The sequence below is a fragment of the Glandiceps talaboti genome, chromosome 1, assembly GCF_964340395.1.
Source record: "Glandiceps talaboti chromosome 1, keGlaTala1.1, whole genome shotgun sequence".
NCBI classification, from domain to species: Eukaryota; Metazoa; Hemichordata; class Enteropneusta; family Spengelidae; genus Glandiceps; species Glandiceps talaboti.
Window position 1 is genome coordinate 22,095,398 of NC_135549.1, and position 20,920 is coordinate 22,116,317.

At 33.8% G+C, this 20,920-nt stretch overlaps 1 protein-coding gene across 1 annotated transcript; it reads right to left on the reverse strand.

Annotated features, from left to right (window-relative positions):
* Positions 1 to 6,846: 6,846 nt before the first annotated feature.
* On the reverse strand, positions 6,847 to 20,829 carry LOC144441673 (transmembrane protein 116-like). Its single transcript, XM_078131112.1, has 11 exons — positions 20,667 to 20,829; positions 20,069 to 20,112; positions 19,042 to 19,105; positions 17,174 to 17,314; positions 16,359 to 16,457; positions 15,627 to 15,772; positions 14,929 to 14,968; positions 12,296 to 12,376; positions 9,352 to 9,496; positions 8,555 to 8,628; positions 6,847 to 7,512 (listed from the first exon to the last, which is right to left on the reverse strand). The coding sequence occupies exons 1-11, from the start codon at positions 20,736 to 20,738 to the stop codon at positions 7,336 to 7,338; spliced, it is 1,083 nt and encodes a 360-aa protein (XP_077987238.1). The 5' UTR covers positions 20,739 to 20,829; the 3' UTR covers positions 6,847 to 7,335.
* Between the last annotated feature and the right edge of the window lie 91 nt (positions 20,830 to 20,920).

Below are 20,920 nucleotides of genomic sequence, written 5' to 3' on the forward strand. Positions count from 1 at the left end.
CCCTGAAGTGATTGCGGTAAAGTATTTCATTAACTTAACGATCTCAACAAGATGGCACTTCAACTCACTCTCAATTTGAAATACCAGCAAAATTACCAGTGATAACTTTTTATAATTTATTGTTAGAAAATCACAAGGTTTCTGTGGGATGACTAGGGAACTTTCCCTTGAAAGCACTAACTCTATCTAATGTGAGAAAATGTACATTCAGTGTTAAGTTGAGGCTCTGAAGTGCATTCATCTCATTTTGTCTGAATTCAAAATACCCAAACTAGTACCCAAACAACTGAAAACCTGACATGTTAATAATCTTGATTTTTTTAGGCTTGCTTGGTACACTTATCTACATTATGTATGTATAGAAATATTGAGTGTATTATCCACGTAATAATACTTGATGGTTAGTTTTGTGATATTGGAATGTTTCCTTCTGCTTGGCACCCCCTTTTCACTCATATCTGATGGACTAGATGAAATATGATGTTGCACCAGGACACTGGCTATGAAGCCTTGCAGGTTTCAAATATACCAATATTAAAGAAATCAAAATGAACCAATAGTTGTGTAAAAGTGCCTTCCTATTCTATTAAAGGAGGGATCTCCAAGAGAATTTGGACATTTTTATACTGGGGCCTTTAAGAAGTATTAAATTTTCCTGGCACTAGCTCAGATATGAATATCGTATTACACAAATTGCCTGTGGCTAGAAACTAGAATGGGCTTATATAATGTCCATAAATTTATCAATTGCTCTATCTTTTTTTTTACAAAACTTTCTGAAAATTAATAATTAATATAATAATAGATGCTTGTATCTTGATACAGGAAAAAAAATTCTTGATATTGTATTGTGGTTGGATATTTACAGTAAATTATTAGACTAATGTTTTATAGAAAGCAGAATTCTATATTAAAAGTTCTAGATGAAATAGTTTCTATTTAGCATTTGAAAATACGGTTTGATAGAAATTTTGTATAATTCTTAATTTCTACAATGTGTTTAATCTGTTCTTGTGCTATTTAAATGTGTATGTGTGTGTGTGTATGTATGTGTGTGTATGTATGTGTGTGTGTCTATCTGTATGTATGTATGTATGTATGTATGTATGTATGTGCGTGCGTGTGTGTGTGTGTGCGCGTGCACGCGTGTATATATGATCGATTGAAATAGCTTCATATTTTAAAACTGCACTAGCCTTAAAGTGGATTTTTTTTTTTTTAAACTCATACTTGTCATATCATACACCCTGAACAGTATTGAATTACCTGTGGGTAAATTTAAAGCAGCTGTACACATTTATGGTATAATACATCCCGTCAAATTGATTTTTTGGTCAACACCCAAAAATCATGCAATCATGATAATTTCATTCTGTTACTACAATCGACCCCAATTCAATATGTACAATGTCTAATTATTGGTATTTTAATAATTTTCATTGAATATATTGTCGGTTGTCAGATTGAAAAATAATATTCCAGTTAGAGCGAGTGCAGCTTTAAGGTGGCAAGTTAATTTTCATTCCAAGTATAATTGAACCCCAGGTGTGTGAGTTATTTAAAGACAATAATACTTTTAATGATAATAATAATAATTGTCATATTTATAATATAATACCTAGATGGTGCTGTATAGACTCTAAACCATATTATTCCCTCTTCACAGAAATGTTTACCTTTCTGTCATATTCCAGTCTTTCCTTGAAATATTTCTGATACTATTAGTCTTGTCAGATTCTTATGAACTTTTAATAAGGAACCCCAAGATAAAGAAATTTTCTTGAAATGTAACCGGGAACCATTAACTTTCCTTTATGGTGTTATGTCCCTGTTTTTAATTAACTAGTCAGATTTGATTTGCTCAAATGAATCAGAAAATGTACAACCAGCTTTATTGGTCTGAAAATGTAGTATCGCGTACATGTAAACGTAGGATTTACTGTTTCCAACCTTTACAGTAGGCAGGTAAGGTGGTTGATATTGCAAGCATTCTCTCCACTCAGCCTGTGAACTCAGAGTTATCAAATGTGTTTTGCATGGATTTGATGTGTAAATGCTATTAGTCTTGTCAGATTCTTATGAACTTTTAATAAGGAACCCCAAGATAAAGAAATTTTCTTGAAATGTAACCGGGAACCATTAACTTTCCTTTATGGTGTTATGTCCCTGTTTTTAATTAACTAGTCAGATTTGATTTGCTCAAATGAATCAGAAAATGTACAACCAGCTTTATTGGTCTGAAAATGTAGTATCGCGTACATGTAAACGTAGGATTTACTGTTTCCAACCTTTACAGTAGGCAGGTAAGGTGGTTGATATTGCAAGCATTCTCTCCACTCAGCCTGTGAACTCAGAGTTATCAAATGTGTTTTGCATGGATTTGATGTGTAAATGCTGATTGGTTAAATAAGTCACATGATGCCTATATTATGTTAATTGAGTCAAATTACCTAAGGCTGGATGCAGAAACACAGGTGATATGCTGATTTTATGATAAATTTTCTTTGTGGTGAATAGTTGTAGATTAAAGGCATGGCCAACTCTACTGGAATTCATATACTGTATTTCCAGGCTGAGTGGTGAAAAGGCTTGCCAGGTGTACCACCTAGTGTGATATCAATAAAGATTGCTTGGAAAGACAAATCTGACTGCCATGAGCATCAAAGGGTTGTTGAATATTTGGCAATATACTGAAGTGATTATGGTGGAGAGGTTCGAGTCACTTATTATGAATACTGTATTTTGGAGCTAATTAAGTTGGTATACAGTGCACTGAAATAAATTGGTATCAAATTGGAAAAAAACATTGACAAGTTTATTTCATTACCTATGAAAAAGAATGTGATAGTGACACCTGGTTACTGGTAGCCATATTAGCACCCAGGTGTAGAAAATTGTCTAAAAGTACAAATGACAAGTTTATTTCATTACCTGTGAAAAAGAATGTGATAGTGACACCTGGTTACTGGTAGCCATATTAGCACCCAGGTGTAGAAAATTGTCTATAAAAGTACAAATAACAAGTTTGTTTCATTATACATGTATGTGAAATCAACATACAAACCTATGAAAAGTGACATCTTGCAGCGAAATTGGTACCCAGGTGTGAAACACTGTCAAATACATACATTCATAGTAGTAGTAGTATAATAATACAATTTTCTGTATTTAATCAGAAATGCTCTTTACTTGCTGTCTATCCATTGTAACTTGTGTAAAGTGTAAACCTAAAGTAAAGCATTAGGGTCTTTTGAATGTGCTAAAATTCCCTTTTTTGACTTATAATCACAATTTCTCTCTATTATTATTGGAGATCAGCTGGTCACTTGATTGACTCTATATTTAACTAATAAACCGTATTGCATGATGCAACAGTTTAGCCAGCTAGACTCGGACATGGAAGTTCTGTTGTTTTCTTTTATTCAGCAACTACATAATTTTTTTTTTCACGAGAAGAGTAATTTTAGTTGATGTGAAGAGCAGTTGTTGGAATATGAATTGTCTAGTGCATTTAAAGCCATGCTTGAAATATATTTCAATCATGGCTTGCACTAGATCATTCATTTTCATTTACATGTTATATGTAAAGCTTAAAGGGGAACACAGTGCCATGACTCCTGAGTGCTTATTACATTCATACTTATTGCTCATCTAATACATATGCATTTCTCCCAACTCCCATGATGCAGTGTGGTCCACAGCAAAAATCCCAATGACATGCATCATAGGTATAAATTGGTGTTTCACTAAAATTGCTCATAATGTATGTCATGGGAAATTATGAAATGACTCCCCAGAACCCAAAATTTATGAAAATGCCTTAATTTTCAGTTGTGTTCCCCTTTAATGCACCGCAATAATACTATCGAACATGTACGGTATCCTTTTTTTAGCCTTTTACAAATTATTGATCACATTAGAATATTGTTTTAATCATGACAATAGTCTGGAAAGTACGTTGTGAGGGGGCGCCCTCACACATCAGTGTTTGGTGCAGGTGGAGCAACACATTGTATCTTACAGTCTATCATGACAACAAAAGAAAACAGAATGGTGACCCACAGTCCCTTCTGTCATAAAGAGAGAGAGTGGCTTGATGACCATATCTTGTTCACTTTCCACTTTTCACTTTTATCTTCATTTCAACCTTGTAACCTCATCACCAAATGATGTAATAGTTCCAAATGGTTGAATTAGTAGGAATACATGGCTTTAACATGAAGTTTTACGAGTATTAAAGAAAAAAAAGAGAAAAAAAAGTGTTGTTCTGATAGCCTATGTTTTCCTTCATGCCATCCTCTAAACTTGTCAAATGCAGCTGAATGTAGCTTAAGGGATCAATCTCCTGAAAAATCGCAGAAAATCTAAAAATTTGTAAACTCTTCAAAAGGAAAGCTTGTTCATGGTCGTTTTGAAATGATGAAATTTGGATTATTTACATCTTGTTTTTAGGAAAATTTACAATCTTTTAGTTTTCCATCTTGTTAACGAAAGTATTCGGCAGCCATATTGGATTCTAAAATGGCATTATTTTGATACCATTTTCGGACCTCAATTTCAAAATTTGTTTTTTTCTTACATTTAACTGAAAATTGGTTTGAGTATTATTTGCTAGGTGCATGCTATATGGAATTTTGATAAAAATAACACAAAATATGTCAGTGACCTCCAAAATATGAAAGTAAACTTTGTTAGATACTGACCCTTTGTTGGAAAGGATTATGTAATTGGAACTACGTTCTAGTACATTATTTTACTTGGCCTTAATGAAAAATAACAATTTTGAAATATAAATGAGTGGTTGAATGAATGGAAGACTTTCAGTATCTCCGAGGAACACAAAAATTGTTCATTCAAAACTTTCAAACATCAACAATTTAAACTCTTACATATTCTACCTCTGTTTTTTACTGTCCTATGTGCACAAAGGTCTATTTATTTCGTCCATTTCTACATTTAGTGAGAAAATAGTGAAATTTTCAAAGGGAAGTTATTGTGTTGTGCTCTATACTGACAAGTTTATTAACATATTTTGTTATGTTCTCAATATATTTGATGTATGTGTATTTGCAATACTTGGATTTGTACTGTTTTCACAGCTAAATAGCTTTATTAAATTGAGGATGTTTTTGTTCAGTGTAGTTTTTATAAAACTATACACTCAAATAAAATAGATCTTCTCCCCACACTTGTATGGAATTGTTGTTCTGTTTTTTATCCAAATAAGTTAAAAGTTGAGTCTAACTTTTGGTATACTTGGAATTGATTATTCCTATCAACTTACATACATTTTTGGGGTATTATGAAATGGCACCTCTGTAGCTCTTGTTAAGAAGCCCTACTGCACTTGATAGGTGTTTGGCTATTTTGAGGGTATCTGCAAGGTTTTATGGGAATACATGTGATGACATCACAAATAGCGGAATCTCTTTGTCTTGACAAATTCAAATAATGTACTACATAATTACATACATGTATGTGTGTATGTGTGTATGTATGTATGTGTGTATGTATGTATGTATGTATGTATGTATGTATGTATGTATGTATGTATGTATGTATGTATGTATGCGCTTTGTGTGTGTATGTATGCATGCATTTGGCATGTGTGTGTATGCATGTATGTATGTATGTATGTATGTATGTATGCATGTGTGAGTGTGCATGCTCGTGTGTGTGTGTGTGTGTGTGTGCACTAATTTAATTTCTGACACTCCTGGAAACTGTAGGTATAAACGGTCATACAACATCAGAAGGCTCTCAATTCATACCAGCACCATCTGAAAGATTACTACAATACACTATATTTCAATATACAATGTACTTTTATTGTTATGGCAATGTTACAGCTGACTGCATTTAGCAAATATATACACATATCTGCAGAATACTATAAAGTGTTCATTTAAACAATAGGCAAAAATAAATTAAGATGTTTGTTTGATTGATTGACTCACTGACCAACTGACTGATTTGATTGATTGATTGATTAAAATCATGTAAATTCAAATTCCACTCAATAAGCAATATATTTTCAATGATTCTTTCATTTGCTGTAATTAAATTTTCTCCTGCGAATAATTTCGGCATCAGGAATGTCACCAGAAAACCTTAGTGATAACAATAAATAAAAACTGATAATAATTTGGTGAACACAAATCCAGTATTTAAAACAGGCTGCATAGCACCAAGACTTGGTAGAAAAGAACTGTGGTGTCCAATTGTGTTCCTTTCAAACATAAAGACTCCCTAGCTTGCTGACCAAACAGACAGTGACATGTAATGGGTGAGATTCACATATTTCCGTAAGTGTTTGCTTGTTTGAGAAATATCACTTTCGTTGCGTTTCTGCAGGTATATGGAATGTTTGAACACAATATACACCATTATTAGACCAAGAGGTTAGAAGAACCACTAGAAAGTAGGTTATTTTTTGAGAATTCAAAACAGGCACTATAAGCCGAGTTTATATATTTTGGGTGAATAACTTTTGTGGTAGTCAACTTTACTGAGAAGAATACTGTATCTGTGAGCACTATGTGTCATATCTTTGAATATTAAACTTACCACACTTTCAAATTTGGATTGACAACTATTATAAACCAGTCTTTTGCACTTTGAATATTATCATAGAACTATCCAGTATAAATAAAGATTATTATTATTATTATTAATATTATTATTATATAGTTTTAGCAATAATGTTGCAATAATAATATTTACATCTTCTGTAGATATAGCGTGAATAAACTAAAAACTAAAAAGAATACAACGTGGTGTACAACTGACATAAATTGTAAATCTATATTTGGTATTTTGAAATTATATTTCAAAAAATTGTGTACTTTTTCACTTAGTATTTGGATTTCAAAGCCTTGCAACCTAACTAACTTCCAAGAATGACATCATAGCAGTGTCTCTCTCTCCATATGTGTGGTGCAGTGAAGACCCTCACTGTACAAAATCTTCAGCACAACTTCATCAGAATGATAGTGTATCCACCTTCGTCCCATAAACAAAAGGGAATCATAACATCGTCAATGAGGGCGCTCTAACAGTCAAACCAAGACACTTTTGATTGCGGAACACAGATCACGTCTTTCATGACTCCAGTGTTTTCCTTTTTTGTATTTGAAAAGCTGCTGCATACATACATCAAAAGTCATCATATTATAACTGTAATGTCCATTTCATCTTCTTTTAAGATAAAATGCTGGATTCTTCAACATTTTTTTAAGCTTCCTTTTGTCTGAAACTTTGAAGAAAATGTGTGTAACCCGGCAACCACGAGTCTCCCACACATAAAGTTCATCTTTTACACCATTTCTTACTTCTTCAAATGTTCGAGAAAGTTTTGTAACCGGGCAACAGAAAATCTCCACTCATTGATGAAGCTCTTGTCTTTTCGAGTTGAGTATGTGGATGTATAATATTAACAGCTGTTTGGAATCCTCGTCTCTGCCATCCGTAGATAATACAATTTAGTAAACCTTGCAGTGGTGCTGTACAGCCCTGATGGAAGGTAAAGTCATACAAAAATAAAACATATGTTAATGCTCTCTCTCACAAAACTATCTTGTAATTTCTATTTAGGATGCAAAATACCCGCTAAAGATTTATTTTTGCTTATTTTTGCTGGAAAACTAAAATGCAAAAAATAAAAATAGAGAGACTAAAATGCCTTCTTGTACATAAACACAATGTACTAGTCTTGTAATTAGTGAAAGTTAGCCTTTGAGATCTAGCTGAAGACTGAAAAATCACAAAATTTTCTAGTAGCGAAAGTATCTTAGTTTACAGTATATTATCTGCTCTCAGATGTGTTACTGCAGGTATATCAAATGTTTGATAAAATATACACCATTTCCAGACTACAAAATACACTATCTGCTTCTCACAAACATTTCCGCAGGTGTATTGAATACTTGAACATAATGAAGGAACATACACCATTTTCAAACTGCAAGATACATTATCGGCCCTCAGATGCCTTTCTGCAGGTAGAGTGATGTTTGAACACACACTATACATTTTTTAGACTGCAAAATACTGTATCTGTTCTCTGATGTGTTTCTGCTGGTATATTCATATTCATATTCATATTCATATTCATATTCATATTCATATTCCTTTTCATATTCATATTCATATTCATATCAATGACTGCAAAGAAAGGCTAAGAGCCTATGAGCTGATCAAGAGTCAAATACCAAAAATGCAGGTGTATTGAATATTTCAACACAATATACACCATTTTCACACATCAGCAGCTATGAAACATGCGTGGAGAGTGGAGACAGACAAAACTTATGTCACAAGAACTTTCTGGCCGAATGAAGGAAATTATTTAAGAACCATATCAATTTCTACCTGTGCATGTTTAATTTAAGTTATCTTAGGGACAATACTAATGTATTTCCAACACTACAGAACAAAACAGTTTAGATATCCACTGCCTTGTTGCAGGATGACTAGGGCGTAAAATCCATACTTTCTGTTTGAACATATACAACTTGGCTTGCATGTGGTACGACAGTCTTCATACACTACTTACCTGTAAGATGTAGAGCCAGAAGAAACTCTGCATACTGAAACCATTTGTAAATGACACCAAACCTAAGACGACGGCTGAAACAATCAACAGAAAATACATTTCACATGATACTCTTTGGCATAATAGTTATAAAAGCAATCATTATAAGCTGACTACGAAAGAGAACCTAAAAATTGTAACCTACTGTTTATGTCATATAAATTGAGCATTTATTATAGTCTTCTTCAAAATCAGGAAATCGATCATAAGTTTTTCATTTTTTTTTTACAAATTATTGCCAAATCAACTTTTTTATTCATAATGACAACAAACTGTATGAAATTAGTTATCACTTCACTACAAGGTTTCTATGACATTGTATTACTACTTATCCAAGGTGTGCAGAGTTGCAGTGACTTGCAACACCCACTAGTATAGCGCCCTCATAGTTGAGAACTACTTTTTAAAGTCACCGTGACATTTACAAAGTTGAAATTCTAGTCTCGATGTAGAAATATTTGGACAAGATAATACATGGAAGAAATCAAAATCAACATACACTTATGCTAACCAGCTGCCTCAATATAACAGAATTTCCTTCCCCTTTCATTTTGTAATTAAACACTTTCAGGCTTAGTTCAAGTTGTTTTTAAACTTTACCCACTGGATTTAACTTATATATCGCCTGTCATTTACTGCCTTTCCTGTTAGCTGAATGTGTGTCTTTTTTTCTCATTGTCTCTATTAAACTTGGGCAAGATTTCTTAGTGTTATATACTGAGTTCTTATATACATAATCATCATATTGTACTACTTACATGGCAGCCAGCAGATAGAGAATATAGAACAGTAAAGTATTGCTCTATTGCGTACTCTAGCAGCATCTATGTACTGTCTGGGTCCAACTATGGCTCTACTCAAATGTCTTTGTTTTAGAGCACGGTGAGTCAAAAAGTACATAGCCTGAAGAGAAAAAATAAAGAAAAGAAAAACTTACTATTTTCTATCATGACTGAGATATTCATCAAATACACGTTTGTGTGTGTGTATGTGTGTGCATGGGTGCATGTGTGTGTGTGTGTGTGTGTGTGTGTGCGTTTGCATGTGCATGTGAGTGTGTGTGTGCATGTGTGTGTGCATGTGCATGTGCGTGCATGTGTGTGTGTGTGTGTGTGTGTGTGTGTGTGTGTGTGTGTGTGTGTGTGTGTGTGTGTGTGTGTGTGTGTGTGCTATTCCTTGATAGTAAATATATGAATTTCATGCTACTCAAGTGACTAAATCCCTCTGTTAACTATTGGTACAATATCAATGAAGTTCATGGAATAAATGTAAGCCTTCATGATATATCATATTCAAAACCTATTATGTGTACTGCTTTACTAATATAACGATAAAATTAACCTGGAATACATGCAGCTGTGTGTTTGGAATATTCATTATTTTCCCATTACAAAATTCAAAATCCCCAATCGCCTGGATTCTAGGCTACAATAAAATGTATATGTTGCAGAATTTAAAAATAGGTGTTTGATGTCACATTTTATCATGTTTTCATGGTTTTATCTCATGTGAATTTTCCTGCTTGCTGGACACATGGCAAAACGTACAGGCAAATGTGACAGTTGATAAGATTATGCAAACTTCTGTGATAAGATGACCAGATATATCTAAACTAACAAACAAGACACATTGCAAACATGCAGACAAATGTGATACCAGACAAACCTATGCAAATTTTGATAAAGTGATAAGTAGATACCAGTAAACTACAATGTATACCTAGTAAACATCTAAGTCAAGGCATCTACCCCTCACATGCACACAAATGTGATACTAGACAAGTGTATGCAAATTTGATTAGCTGATACTGAACAGACAATTTAGAGAACTTTACCATTGGTGATACTTCCATGACTATATCTAGGAAACTTCTATGTACCCCTCCACATGCAGACAAATGTGACATTAGACAAGTGTATGCACACTTTGATTAGCTGATACTGGACAGACAATAGTGAACTTTACCATTGGTGATACTTCCATGACTATATAGTAAACATCTACTCCCTCACATGTGACACTAGACAAGACTTTGCAAACTCGGATAACAGTTAATCATACCCACACACAGAGCCACACATAAACTGTCGTTGAATGAGTTAGAACAGACAATACAAGTAGTATACCCAACTATGTATATTTCAAAGTCATGACAACTCACATCTACAACATTGTCATTACTTGAAATCTGAATCTAGTCATTACAAACTACCATTTTTTTATTCCAATTTTCCATAAATTACGCTGGAGGAGGAAAAATAATATTTCCCAATATTTTCCTTCATTCAACTGGAAAATACTTATGACCTCAGCACAAAAGCCACATAGGTCACTCATATTTTCCTTGGAATAAAACGATGAAAAATATTAGGGTACACCTGCTAAACACCTATGTAGCACATCACATGCAGACAAATGTGACAGCTAAGAGTTAACAATATACAAACACTGATTAGCTGATAAGAATATTGTGATATCTTGCACTCAGAGATATAAGCCATCAGATAACAGAACTCTGTATGACTAATGTATATAGACTAGTGCTATAACACAATGTAAAGCATTTTCACAAAAATAAAATAAGTCCCATCAAGATTTCTTTTATTGACAGTGCCGATACAGTCACATACACAGACAGACTCAGGCACAAAATAAATTGCAATACTTTTTCAGTATTTTCCTCTATCATTTTTACTGAATTATTTTAAATACCCCAGAGACTTGGCTATCTGACTTGACATACTGGCTTGACAGTATAGCCCAGAGACTTGGCTATCTGACTTGACATACTGCCTTGACAGTATAGCCCAGTGACTTGGCTATCTGACTTGACATACTGGCTTGACAGTATAGCCCACAGACTTGGCTATCTGACTTGACATACTGACTTGACAGTATAGCCCAAAGACTTGGCTATCTGACTTGACATACTGGCTTGACAGTATAGCCCAAAGACTTGGCTATCTGACTTGACATACTGGCTTGACAGTATAGCCCAGAGACTTGGCTATCTGACTTGACATACTGGCTGACAGTATAGCCCAGTGACTTGGCTATCTGACTTGACATACTGGCTTGACAGTATAGCCCAGAGACTTGGCTATCTGACTTGACATACTGGCTTGACAGTACAGCCCAAAGACTTGGCTATCTGACTTGACATACTGGCTGACAGTATAGCCCAGTGACTTGGCTATCTGACTTGACATACTGGCTTGACAGTATAGCCCAGTGACTTGGCTATCTGACTTGACATACTGGCTTGACAGTATAGCCCAGAGACTTGGCTATCTGACTTGACATACTGGCTTGACAGTACAGCCCAAAGACTTGGCTATCTGACTTGACATACTGGCTGACAGTATAGCCCATGACTTGGCTATCTGACTTGACATACTGACTTGACAGTGTAGCCCAGAGACTTGGCTATCTGACTTGACATACTGGCTTGACAGTATAGCCAAGAGACTTGGCTATCTGACTTGACATACTGACTTGACAGTATAGCCTAGAGACTTGGCTATCTGACTTGACATACTGACTTGACAGTATAGCCCAGTGACTTATTACAAAAGAACAAAACGATTTTCAGAAAAGAGTTGGTGAACATTTCAAGAGACAAAAAAATTAACATAAACTAAAAAATGACATCTACTAGGACTTTGAAATAAAACAGTAATGATCATTAAAATAGCCACTTACCAAATTACCAAGCAGCACCAATAACAAAGGTAATAAGAATGATATATTAGACACAAAATACCACATTAAATATCCATCTGGCTGAGAAGGTAAGATGAAAAATACGGTAGATAAGTAGATATGTTGACAAATAGTGATCTAACATGTTTTATGAACAAGTAAAGATGTTATATCTGTCATTTTTACCAAATAGAATGTCATATCAATTGAACATACTGATATTTTCTGGGGAATCATTAATTTTTTTTAGCAACCTTTCCTTTTATTTCTACCATATATATTCATGAAGGAGGCATTAAAACATACACATTTCAAGGTTCAAGTACTTATGTAGTTACTAAAAAAGTCCGCAAAGTTTGAGTAATTTCTGTCAGTCTACAATGTCATTTCCATAGTACATCACATCACACCAACTGACTGATTCTTTTAAATTGCCATGACAAAAGCATTTGTTTGTTTGACAATGGGATGTAATCAATTTATAAAGACTTCATAAATGTCAGTCTCTGGGAGCTTTCGTGATTAAGGTAAATTTTTCAAGGGCCTCTCATGACAGAGTATGAACCACACTAGTTGATACTAGGAATGTGATATATGACTTGGTTGTATATTTAGAAATCATTGATAAGTTATCACTAACACTGACTCAGCAAATCTGATACAGTAAAAATGCCAAGTGTTTCAAGCACCAATGACACAGATACATGCATTACAAACACAAACAAACACACAAAAAGTCTACCCGTGAACTATAATGTCAATATTCCATTTTTATGAGCTAAATAGAAACAACTCTTGCAATTTTGGGAAAAAAAGTAAAGTAAAATTACAGACTAGCAAATCTAATTCATGTTACATAACATGTACTAATATTCTTTAATTTGTGGTGGTTAGCATTATCATTCATTACTTGATTAGCGTTGTTCAGTGCTCTCTTAATCACTCTAAATTGTATTGTCGTTGTTAGTACTTTTGTTAAAGTGACACACGCTGAGTTTGTAAACTTTATACTTAAGTGAAAATACTTCAACAAAACTACATTTCAATAATTTTTATAATATTAGTGTGGATGCATGTCTTCAATACCATTACAGTTGTCTTCAGCCATTGTTAGAACAGCTGATTGCATAGTAGGAATTTCCTGAACATTTTTGGTACATATCATAAATTACATCACCTGATTGTTTATGAGTTGTATCTTAATACTAGGTTTGAGTTCAGTCAATCGCAAGTGGTGGTTAAGTATGCTTCAGTAGGTACAATAAGGTGAGTACCTTGTAAATATGCACTAAAAACTACATCTATACATGTATAAACTCAGCTTGTGCCCCTTTAAACTTAATTGTTGTTGTTAGCACTCTCGATAATTAAATCACACTATCAAATAGTCATAGCACCAACAACACAGAAATTTTGAGTCGTGGTTATAATAGGCAATAACATTGATATACATTGTATAATCATAAGGAAAACAATATAAGAAGACTTGTTGCAGGTATAGCTGATATGTCTGACAGATTTTAAGTGTTTTCAAGGAATTCCTAATAGCATGTGTTTCAATGCCGCCCTCTAAGTTATTCCTCCTTTGTTCAAATAGCAATTACTTGTGTACAAACAAAATATCTCCTTTGGGATAAAGAAGATTAATTTAACAACATCTCAGATAACAGAATATTATAATAGTTGTAAAGTTGACATCCAGTTCTACAGCTATGTGCCTAACAGTTACTTTGTTTCAACGATATCCATGCCATGTGTTTCAATTTCACATGACACCCTAAAAGTTAATATTTTACCAACATGTCAGATTTACAATTAGTTGTGTTAGCCAACAGCAGATACTATGATGTGTATGACAGCGAAAGACACATCAATGTCTCATGGCACGCTTTTTAATTTCACATGGCAGACCCAAGATTATGGTATCAACATCTCTGATTCTAATATTGATATTTTCAACGTTCAAGGTTGTTTTAAAGTCTGGTATTCACTCTCTGGTATAATCACTACGAATATGACGTCTGCCTTTGATTAAAAAGGTCTTGACAACATGATCTAACAGATATGCAATACTGTTTTCATACATCATTCATAAATATAGATTTCTAAAATGCCATGGGGGTGATGGATGGGGATGAGGGGTGAGGGGTGCTACTCCTCCTATTTGACTATACACATATGTTCCACCCTTTGGTCTAAAATGGGGTCTGTTGGTTTTTTTTAACTGAAGTCTAAAATGGAATCCACTCTACATTATTTTTTATTTTGCTTGGTCTAAAATACCATCCATTGTCCTTAAAACTGTGCCATTAATTGCCCTCAAAATGTTGCCCCCAGAAAAAAAAAACCAAGAGTGAAAACTACATTTTGCAATCCACCATTTCCTTAATATGGAACTACTAAAATGTATTTTGGTATAAAATTTGTTCTTCTAAAAATCTGTAATGGTCTAAAATGGAGTATTGGTTTTTGGTCCAAATGGGTCTAAAATGGGGTCTGGGGTTGGCAATATTGGCCGCACACCACTACTACAGCTGGCCACTGGTACCGTCCTCCGGGTCACACCCTATGCTAAGAATAGGATGCCCAGTATGTACAATTTAAGATTGTTTTACACAATATTTTGAACTTACCACACATTCTTCTGATCGATGATGTGCTAGCAGCACACACCTACAAAAATAAATAAATATAGCATGAACGTTAGAAATGGATTACACCCTATATTCATACATGAAGTATCAAAGCTGTATGACAGACATTACAGATGTGATTTCAATACCAAAATAAACAAATCTGAACAATTCCCTCTATACACAGGTACACCAAATATCAAATCACTCTGACCACCGTCTTTAGTGGAGAAGTAGAAATATCAATTCTGACCAAAATTAACTTTAAAAGTCTGCAAAAATGAAATATTACTGACAATGGTTTTGGCTTTATCCTGGTTATGATAAATTGGTCGAAAACTACATATTGTTTCTAATTGTTTCTTACATTGGTAAAGTTCTCTAAACTCTAGATCTCCTAGGTGGCCACCTTCAAATCAACACATGCACACTACACAATTTCATCTGTATCAGCTATCTCTCTTTGATCAGAATCATTTTTTTGGAACACAGCTTCCCAGAGGTACTTTGAGGTGGGTGAAAACAAATCATCACATTTCAAAACAAACAAAAATGTTTGAACAAAATAATAGTACAGATGGACACAGCTAAACAAATCCAAACTCTGTGATTCAGTTCTCCTGGTATAAACATAGCCACTGCTAGCTGAATTAAATATTGTGACAAAAAAAAACACAATAATATGTCGTACTACTTACTCAAAATTCCTACATTTTCCTGTCTCATTTTGTTTTTTGGGTAAACCAGTGAATATAGTACATGCAAGTAAAGCTATTGCACAGATAATGGGTATCACCCAGGATAGACAGTACAGTGAATAGACACTTGGAAAATGACCATAAATCTGAAAATAATACATACAAATATTTACTGACTACAATGGCAAATTTCTTTCAAATTTATGTGGTTCACATATAATACACAGGAATATTGTTATTACCTTGAGCTTATTATATATATAGAGGGAAGTCCTCTATAAGCACACATGCTTCTATATATACATACTATTAATAACAGGTATCTGTCCCATTTTCTTTGGTTCACAACAAAAAGTATTATGTTCCAATTACATTCTCTTCTCTTCTTTTTTCACATATAATTCCTACTAGTACTTGTTGTTAGGATTATTTACTTAATTTGGAAATATCACAATGACTAACTTGATATTTCAATACTTGCAGTGTAGTGTATTTGTTTATGAAATTTATTGCTTAATTAAAATATGTCAAAGTTAATAAAAATGTACACAGGAAAAAAAATTAAACTTAAAAGCTAAAGTCACATCAGGATTACAAATATAGTTATGAAAAACAGTCGTTACAAATATGGTTGTGAATAACATCTTAAATAACTTGTATAATCCTTTGGCTGAACAAAGAAAAGTAATTGGGAAATAATGTCTAAATATCGTGTAATGACTTTATACTTACAGACTCTCTCATAGGTTTCCTTTTCAGTCTTTCTCTCATTCGGATATAAACTTCAATTCCATATGTCAAAGTTAATAAAAATGTACACAGGAAAAAAGTCTGTGAATTGATACAAGAAAAAAAAAACAATAAATAGAATATACACACATGATTTCAAGAGTTTGAAGCGACAGATAATGAAGACTTAAACTTTCGAAAATAGACAAAGTAGCAATCTTGAGGCGGCGGCAGTAATATACTTTACTTACTTCCCTAGACACATTTACATGTATGTATGGAAACTTTACCCAGTATGACAAATCATATACTTTAAGTTTTACTGTGCTGGAATGAACAGATTAAATTCTGTTGGTAGACAGACTGAAAGACTCAACCAAACTCTATATTATTAGCCTATTATATTACGTGATTGTTTTCAAAATACATGTTTGAATATCATCTATCGGGGAGCAATTTTGTGAAAAGTGTTGATTCAGCAGATTTTAACCCTAACGCCTGACACTCTATATTTACGGTGTAATCACATATACAGAAATCATGGTATCATACAAACAATTATTGCGCAATGCTACAGTAGGTGTTTCCCTCACCTTTACACTGTTGTGACTTAAAACATGTCTGAAACTGAGTTTTCATTTTTTTATTAACATACTAAATATTTCCATTGTTTCATCTGGCTAATTTGAGCAGCTAGTGATTCTGGTTAATCAGACCTGAAAATTATTAGCCAGTACCAGCCATCCAGGTCTGCATAAAAATGTTGTCTTCTGTGAGTGGGTATACACATTTCTTTCATTTGGCATTCAAATACTTACCATTGAGAGGCCAATTACTAGACTGCATTCTAGTGAATAGTCTCTGTCGGAGTCTGCGGCAGATACGTACAATGAACAGCCAATCAGAAGGAAGGTGGATGCCAGCAAATCAGCCAATGACAGATGAAAGATTGGATGCACCTAATATGAATACACAAAACAATTTCTAATTCTGATGTTTACAACGAAACAAAAAATGTTGAAAGATATTGAAATCAACGATGAATCGTAAACTTAATATTGAGTCATGTATTTATAAAAGGATAAATTTAAAATGTGTGCTTATACTTTATATCATTTTTACAAATGTAGATACCATGGTAATAAATACTAATGTCAATAAGATGTGAAAGGCCAAGAACACTGGATCTATATTTAGTTTACCCCAAGCTGACAGTGACATATATTGAGAACTAAGGCAACAAGAAGGATACTATAATGTTTGGATTATCGACATTTAGACATTTTGGGTTATTAAGATGTTATAGCACAGCTTCATCTAGTTCAACAGATTGATTTGATTTACAGTAACTGTAATTAATTATGATCCCCAAAAAATAATTATTAAAATGAAAAGTGTACAGAAAAACAAAGAAACAAAAAACTACATAGCCAGAGAAATAATTCAGAGAAATAATAAGAATTACACCAAAATAAAACTGATGATCTGTTTGTCAAGTACCTGTATAGGCTATCTCATTTTATGCAACTTGAATTGTAATGCTTCAATTATTTATCAGCATTATTAGTTTTCTAGTTTTTGATATCCTTTGCTTTATAACATACCAACTGTAATGATGTTTGGTAGGAACATGTGCACATTAGTGAATGGGAGACCCCTCCATTGTCTATGATATGCCTAAGTACAAAGCAGAATCTTAAGCTGATAATGTAATCTAATCAAAATAACAGCTATTGTGTAGATGAATGAATAATACAGCGTCATCATGTTCTACCAAAACACACACCACACCACATCAACAGATCACTTTGATTATTCCTCAGACCACTCAGACCATAGTGGTCAATTTGATTATTCCTCAGACCACTCAGGCCATTAGTGGTCAATTTGATAATTCCTCAGACCATAGTGGTCAATTTGATCATTCCTCAGACCACTCAGACCATAGTGGTCTGAAATTACTCTTAGCACTGGAAAAGTCATGTATAAACAAAACCTTGGCCTACTGAGTCAACTCAGCAAAGTCTTGAGTACAAAATCTTGGCCAGAAATACTTTACCGTTTATTGTATATACAATAATATTTCAGTTTTCAAGAAAATTAATCTGTGTTGATAAACCATAATATCAATGTAAACTTCTGTTCCAAACACAAACATAAAAATTTTTACCTGAAATTTTTGACTACACGCTTCACTTTTTTGTTAAATAGATTGACCACGGCAACTATTCTGAGTATGTGACCTTATGGACACCAATTAAATTTATTTGTGGCATCATGAATTTTGTCACCTAGAACACTAATCTGTGTCTTTGTATCAATATAATATTCAATGGAAAACAAAAAAGAGAGTAAAAGCTAGGTTTATACGTGAATACACCCCATATACTAGTACATGCTAAATGTGATGGGACTGCATGGTGCAGATAATATCATGTCATTAGACTATCACTAGTATTAGAAAAAAACTTTAGAGTCTTCTGACCTATCTCAAAAGTTTCTCAACTTTAGGTTTGTATGAATAATCTTTTCTTTAAACAGACATATGGTGAAGTAATACAATGCTATACTGACAAGATTTAAACCACAGTGTGTGATTATAATATTACATTTTGATTGAATATTGATTATAATTATTGATTATTATTATTATTATGATTGTGAATTTGAAGCTTTCAATACATACCTCTGGCTGACATATCTTTTTCTTCCAAAGTGTTGATATAATAATGGAACTTGATCCTATAATACTACAACAAAGAAATGCGGGGTTAATGTATTAAAATATTATCACTTCAGTCTTTTGGGAGAATCTGTTCTTGTGTCTGTTTCGTTGTGAAACAGTGAAATCTGAATCCTGTGAGAGGTTTTACTGTGGTCCCCGGCTTTCAAACTGATTAATTCTGTATTAACTTCCCAACACCCTCATGAACTTGGGTTGACCATTTTCTGCTTAGTGTGGAAAACATTGAATGGCCTAATGCAGTTAAAAACAAGGACCATTCTGAACATAAAATCTACATTTTTAAACTTCACTACAAAAGTTCACCTCCCTGACCGAAAACATGACAAAACAGTCATTCATTCACTCACTACTTATATTGTTGGTTTGGATTTACAATAAACAAACATAAAATGGCTGTATTCAAATGAAAGGCCGCACTACAAAAGAAGTATTGTTCTCAGCATTACTGCACCCACGTCTCACTTTCTGTCCACTGACTTCAGTATCAAATGTAAAGCCAACTTCAACATACTTTCATGTTTTGGGTTATATATAGCAGTAATGAACTACAGATCATGTATCACTAATACATACATGCACAGATGCAGTGGACCTGGCTTCTGGTAAACCCAGTCAACTAAAAGCCACCTTTCACAAGTTTCAAGTTTCTTGTTTTATATTCATGTCTGTTTATATATGCACTGGGCACAGTAGCTGCAATAATTGTACGTTTGTTTGGTCTATTTTTTACAGTTGGGGTAATGGTTAATACTCTCTATGATAACAGTTGCTATAATAATTGTAGCATATGTTTGTGATATTTTATATCAGATGAGATATAACAACTAACCAAGGAGGTCTCCCGTTATACCTCCATGAACCGACCCAATAACAAGATTCTTTGGTAGTTACTTTCTAACTAAATCATAGACAAAACAAATACTCCAGTTACTGCATTTATTAAAATATAATAAACAGAAATTCTTACCTAAGAGAAGTTGTTGAAATCTCTGTATAACTTACATCCAGCATCTACAAATCAAAATATTTATTTTCAAAAAATGCTGAAAAACATGTGTTTGTCTCTCGTCTTGTATTTTATATTCGCACCTGTTATCTTGTTGTCTTTGTATTTCAGCACCTGTCTGAAAACTAGCAGCTATAAAATTCAGGGCTGTGTTTTAGTGTGGACGTTGGCAAAACCCGTGACAAACTCATGAACGCCAAAACAAATACAAAAAGACTAACGTCTCACCTACATAATATATACAGAACATAATAATATATGATACAACGATACGCTAGTTATTGTTCTAATTTGGTTTCTAAAAGTTATCACCAAAGTTCCGATAGATTTCAAAATTCCTGTTTAATCTCGTTGACCCGCCGTCAAGGTTTACATGGTATCGTACACCGGTCCATTTTGGTTGACTACGCCTAGCCATGGGCACGATAGCGAATGCTTGGCTTCTACGGCCTTCATATATGTATATACACTGTGGCACTGGCAGTACTTAGTTGTACGTGACAAGACTTGGCGCAAACTTTAATTAGTTTGTAACTTATATTCCATACACTAAACCTACCTGTCCAACAGTCAAAACGGTGGAGTTCGTAAAATTAGATGAATTACTTTCCATCATTAAGTCATCCGCCATAATTGTTCATATATCTATCGACGTGTACTCCATTCAAAAGTACATTGCTCAATGATAATGTTGTCTCCTGTCGAAGTTTCACAGTGTCAGGCAGTTTGTGTCCTGGGTCAGACTGAAAGTTTGTCATGTAAATTCATGCATATCCATGAGTCATGTGACATATGTGAGTGACCTCAAGCGAC

Coding starts and splice junctions, on each gene's coding strand:
- LOC144441673 (XM_078131112.1), bottom strand. CDS start 20,738: ATGGCGGATGACTTAATGATGGAAAGTAATTCATCTAATTTTACGAAC. Junction 17,315..19,041: donor AAAAGATATGTCAGCCAGAG/GTATGTATTGAA, acceptor TATTCATATTAG/GTGCATCCAATCTTTCATCT. Junction 15,773..16,358: donor GGAAACCTATGAGAGAGTCT/GTAAGTATAAAG, acceptor TATTATTTTCAG/ATTTATGGTCATTTTCCAAG.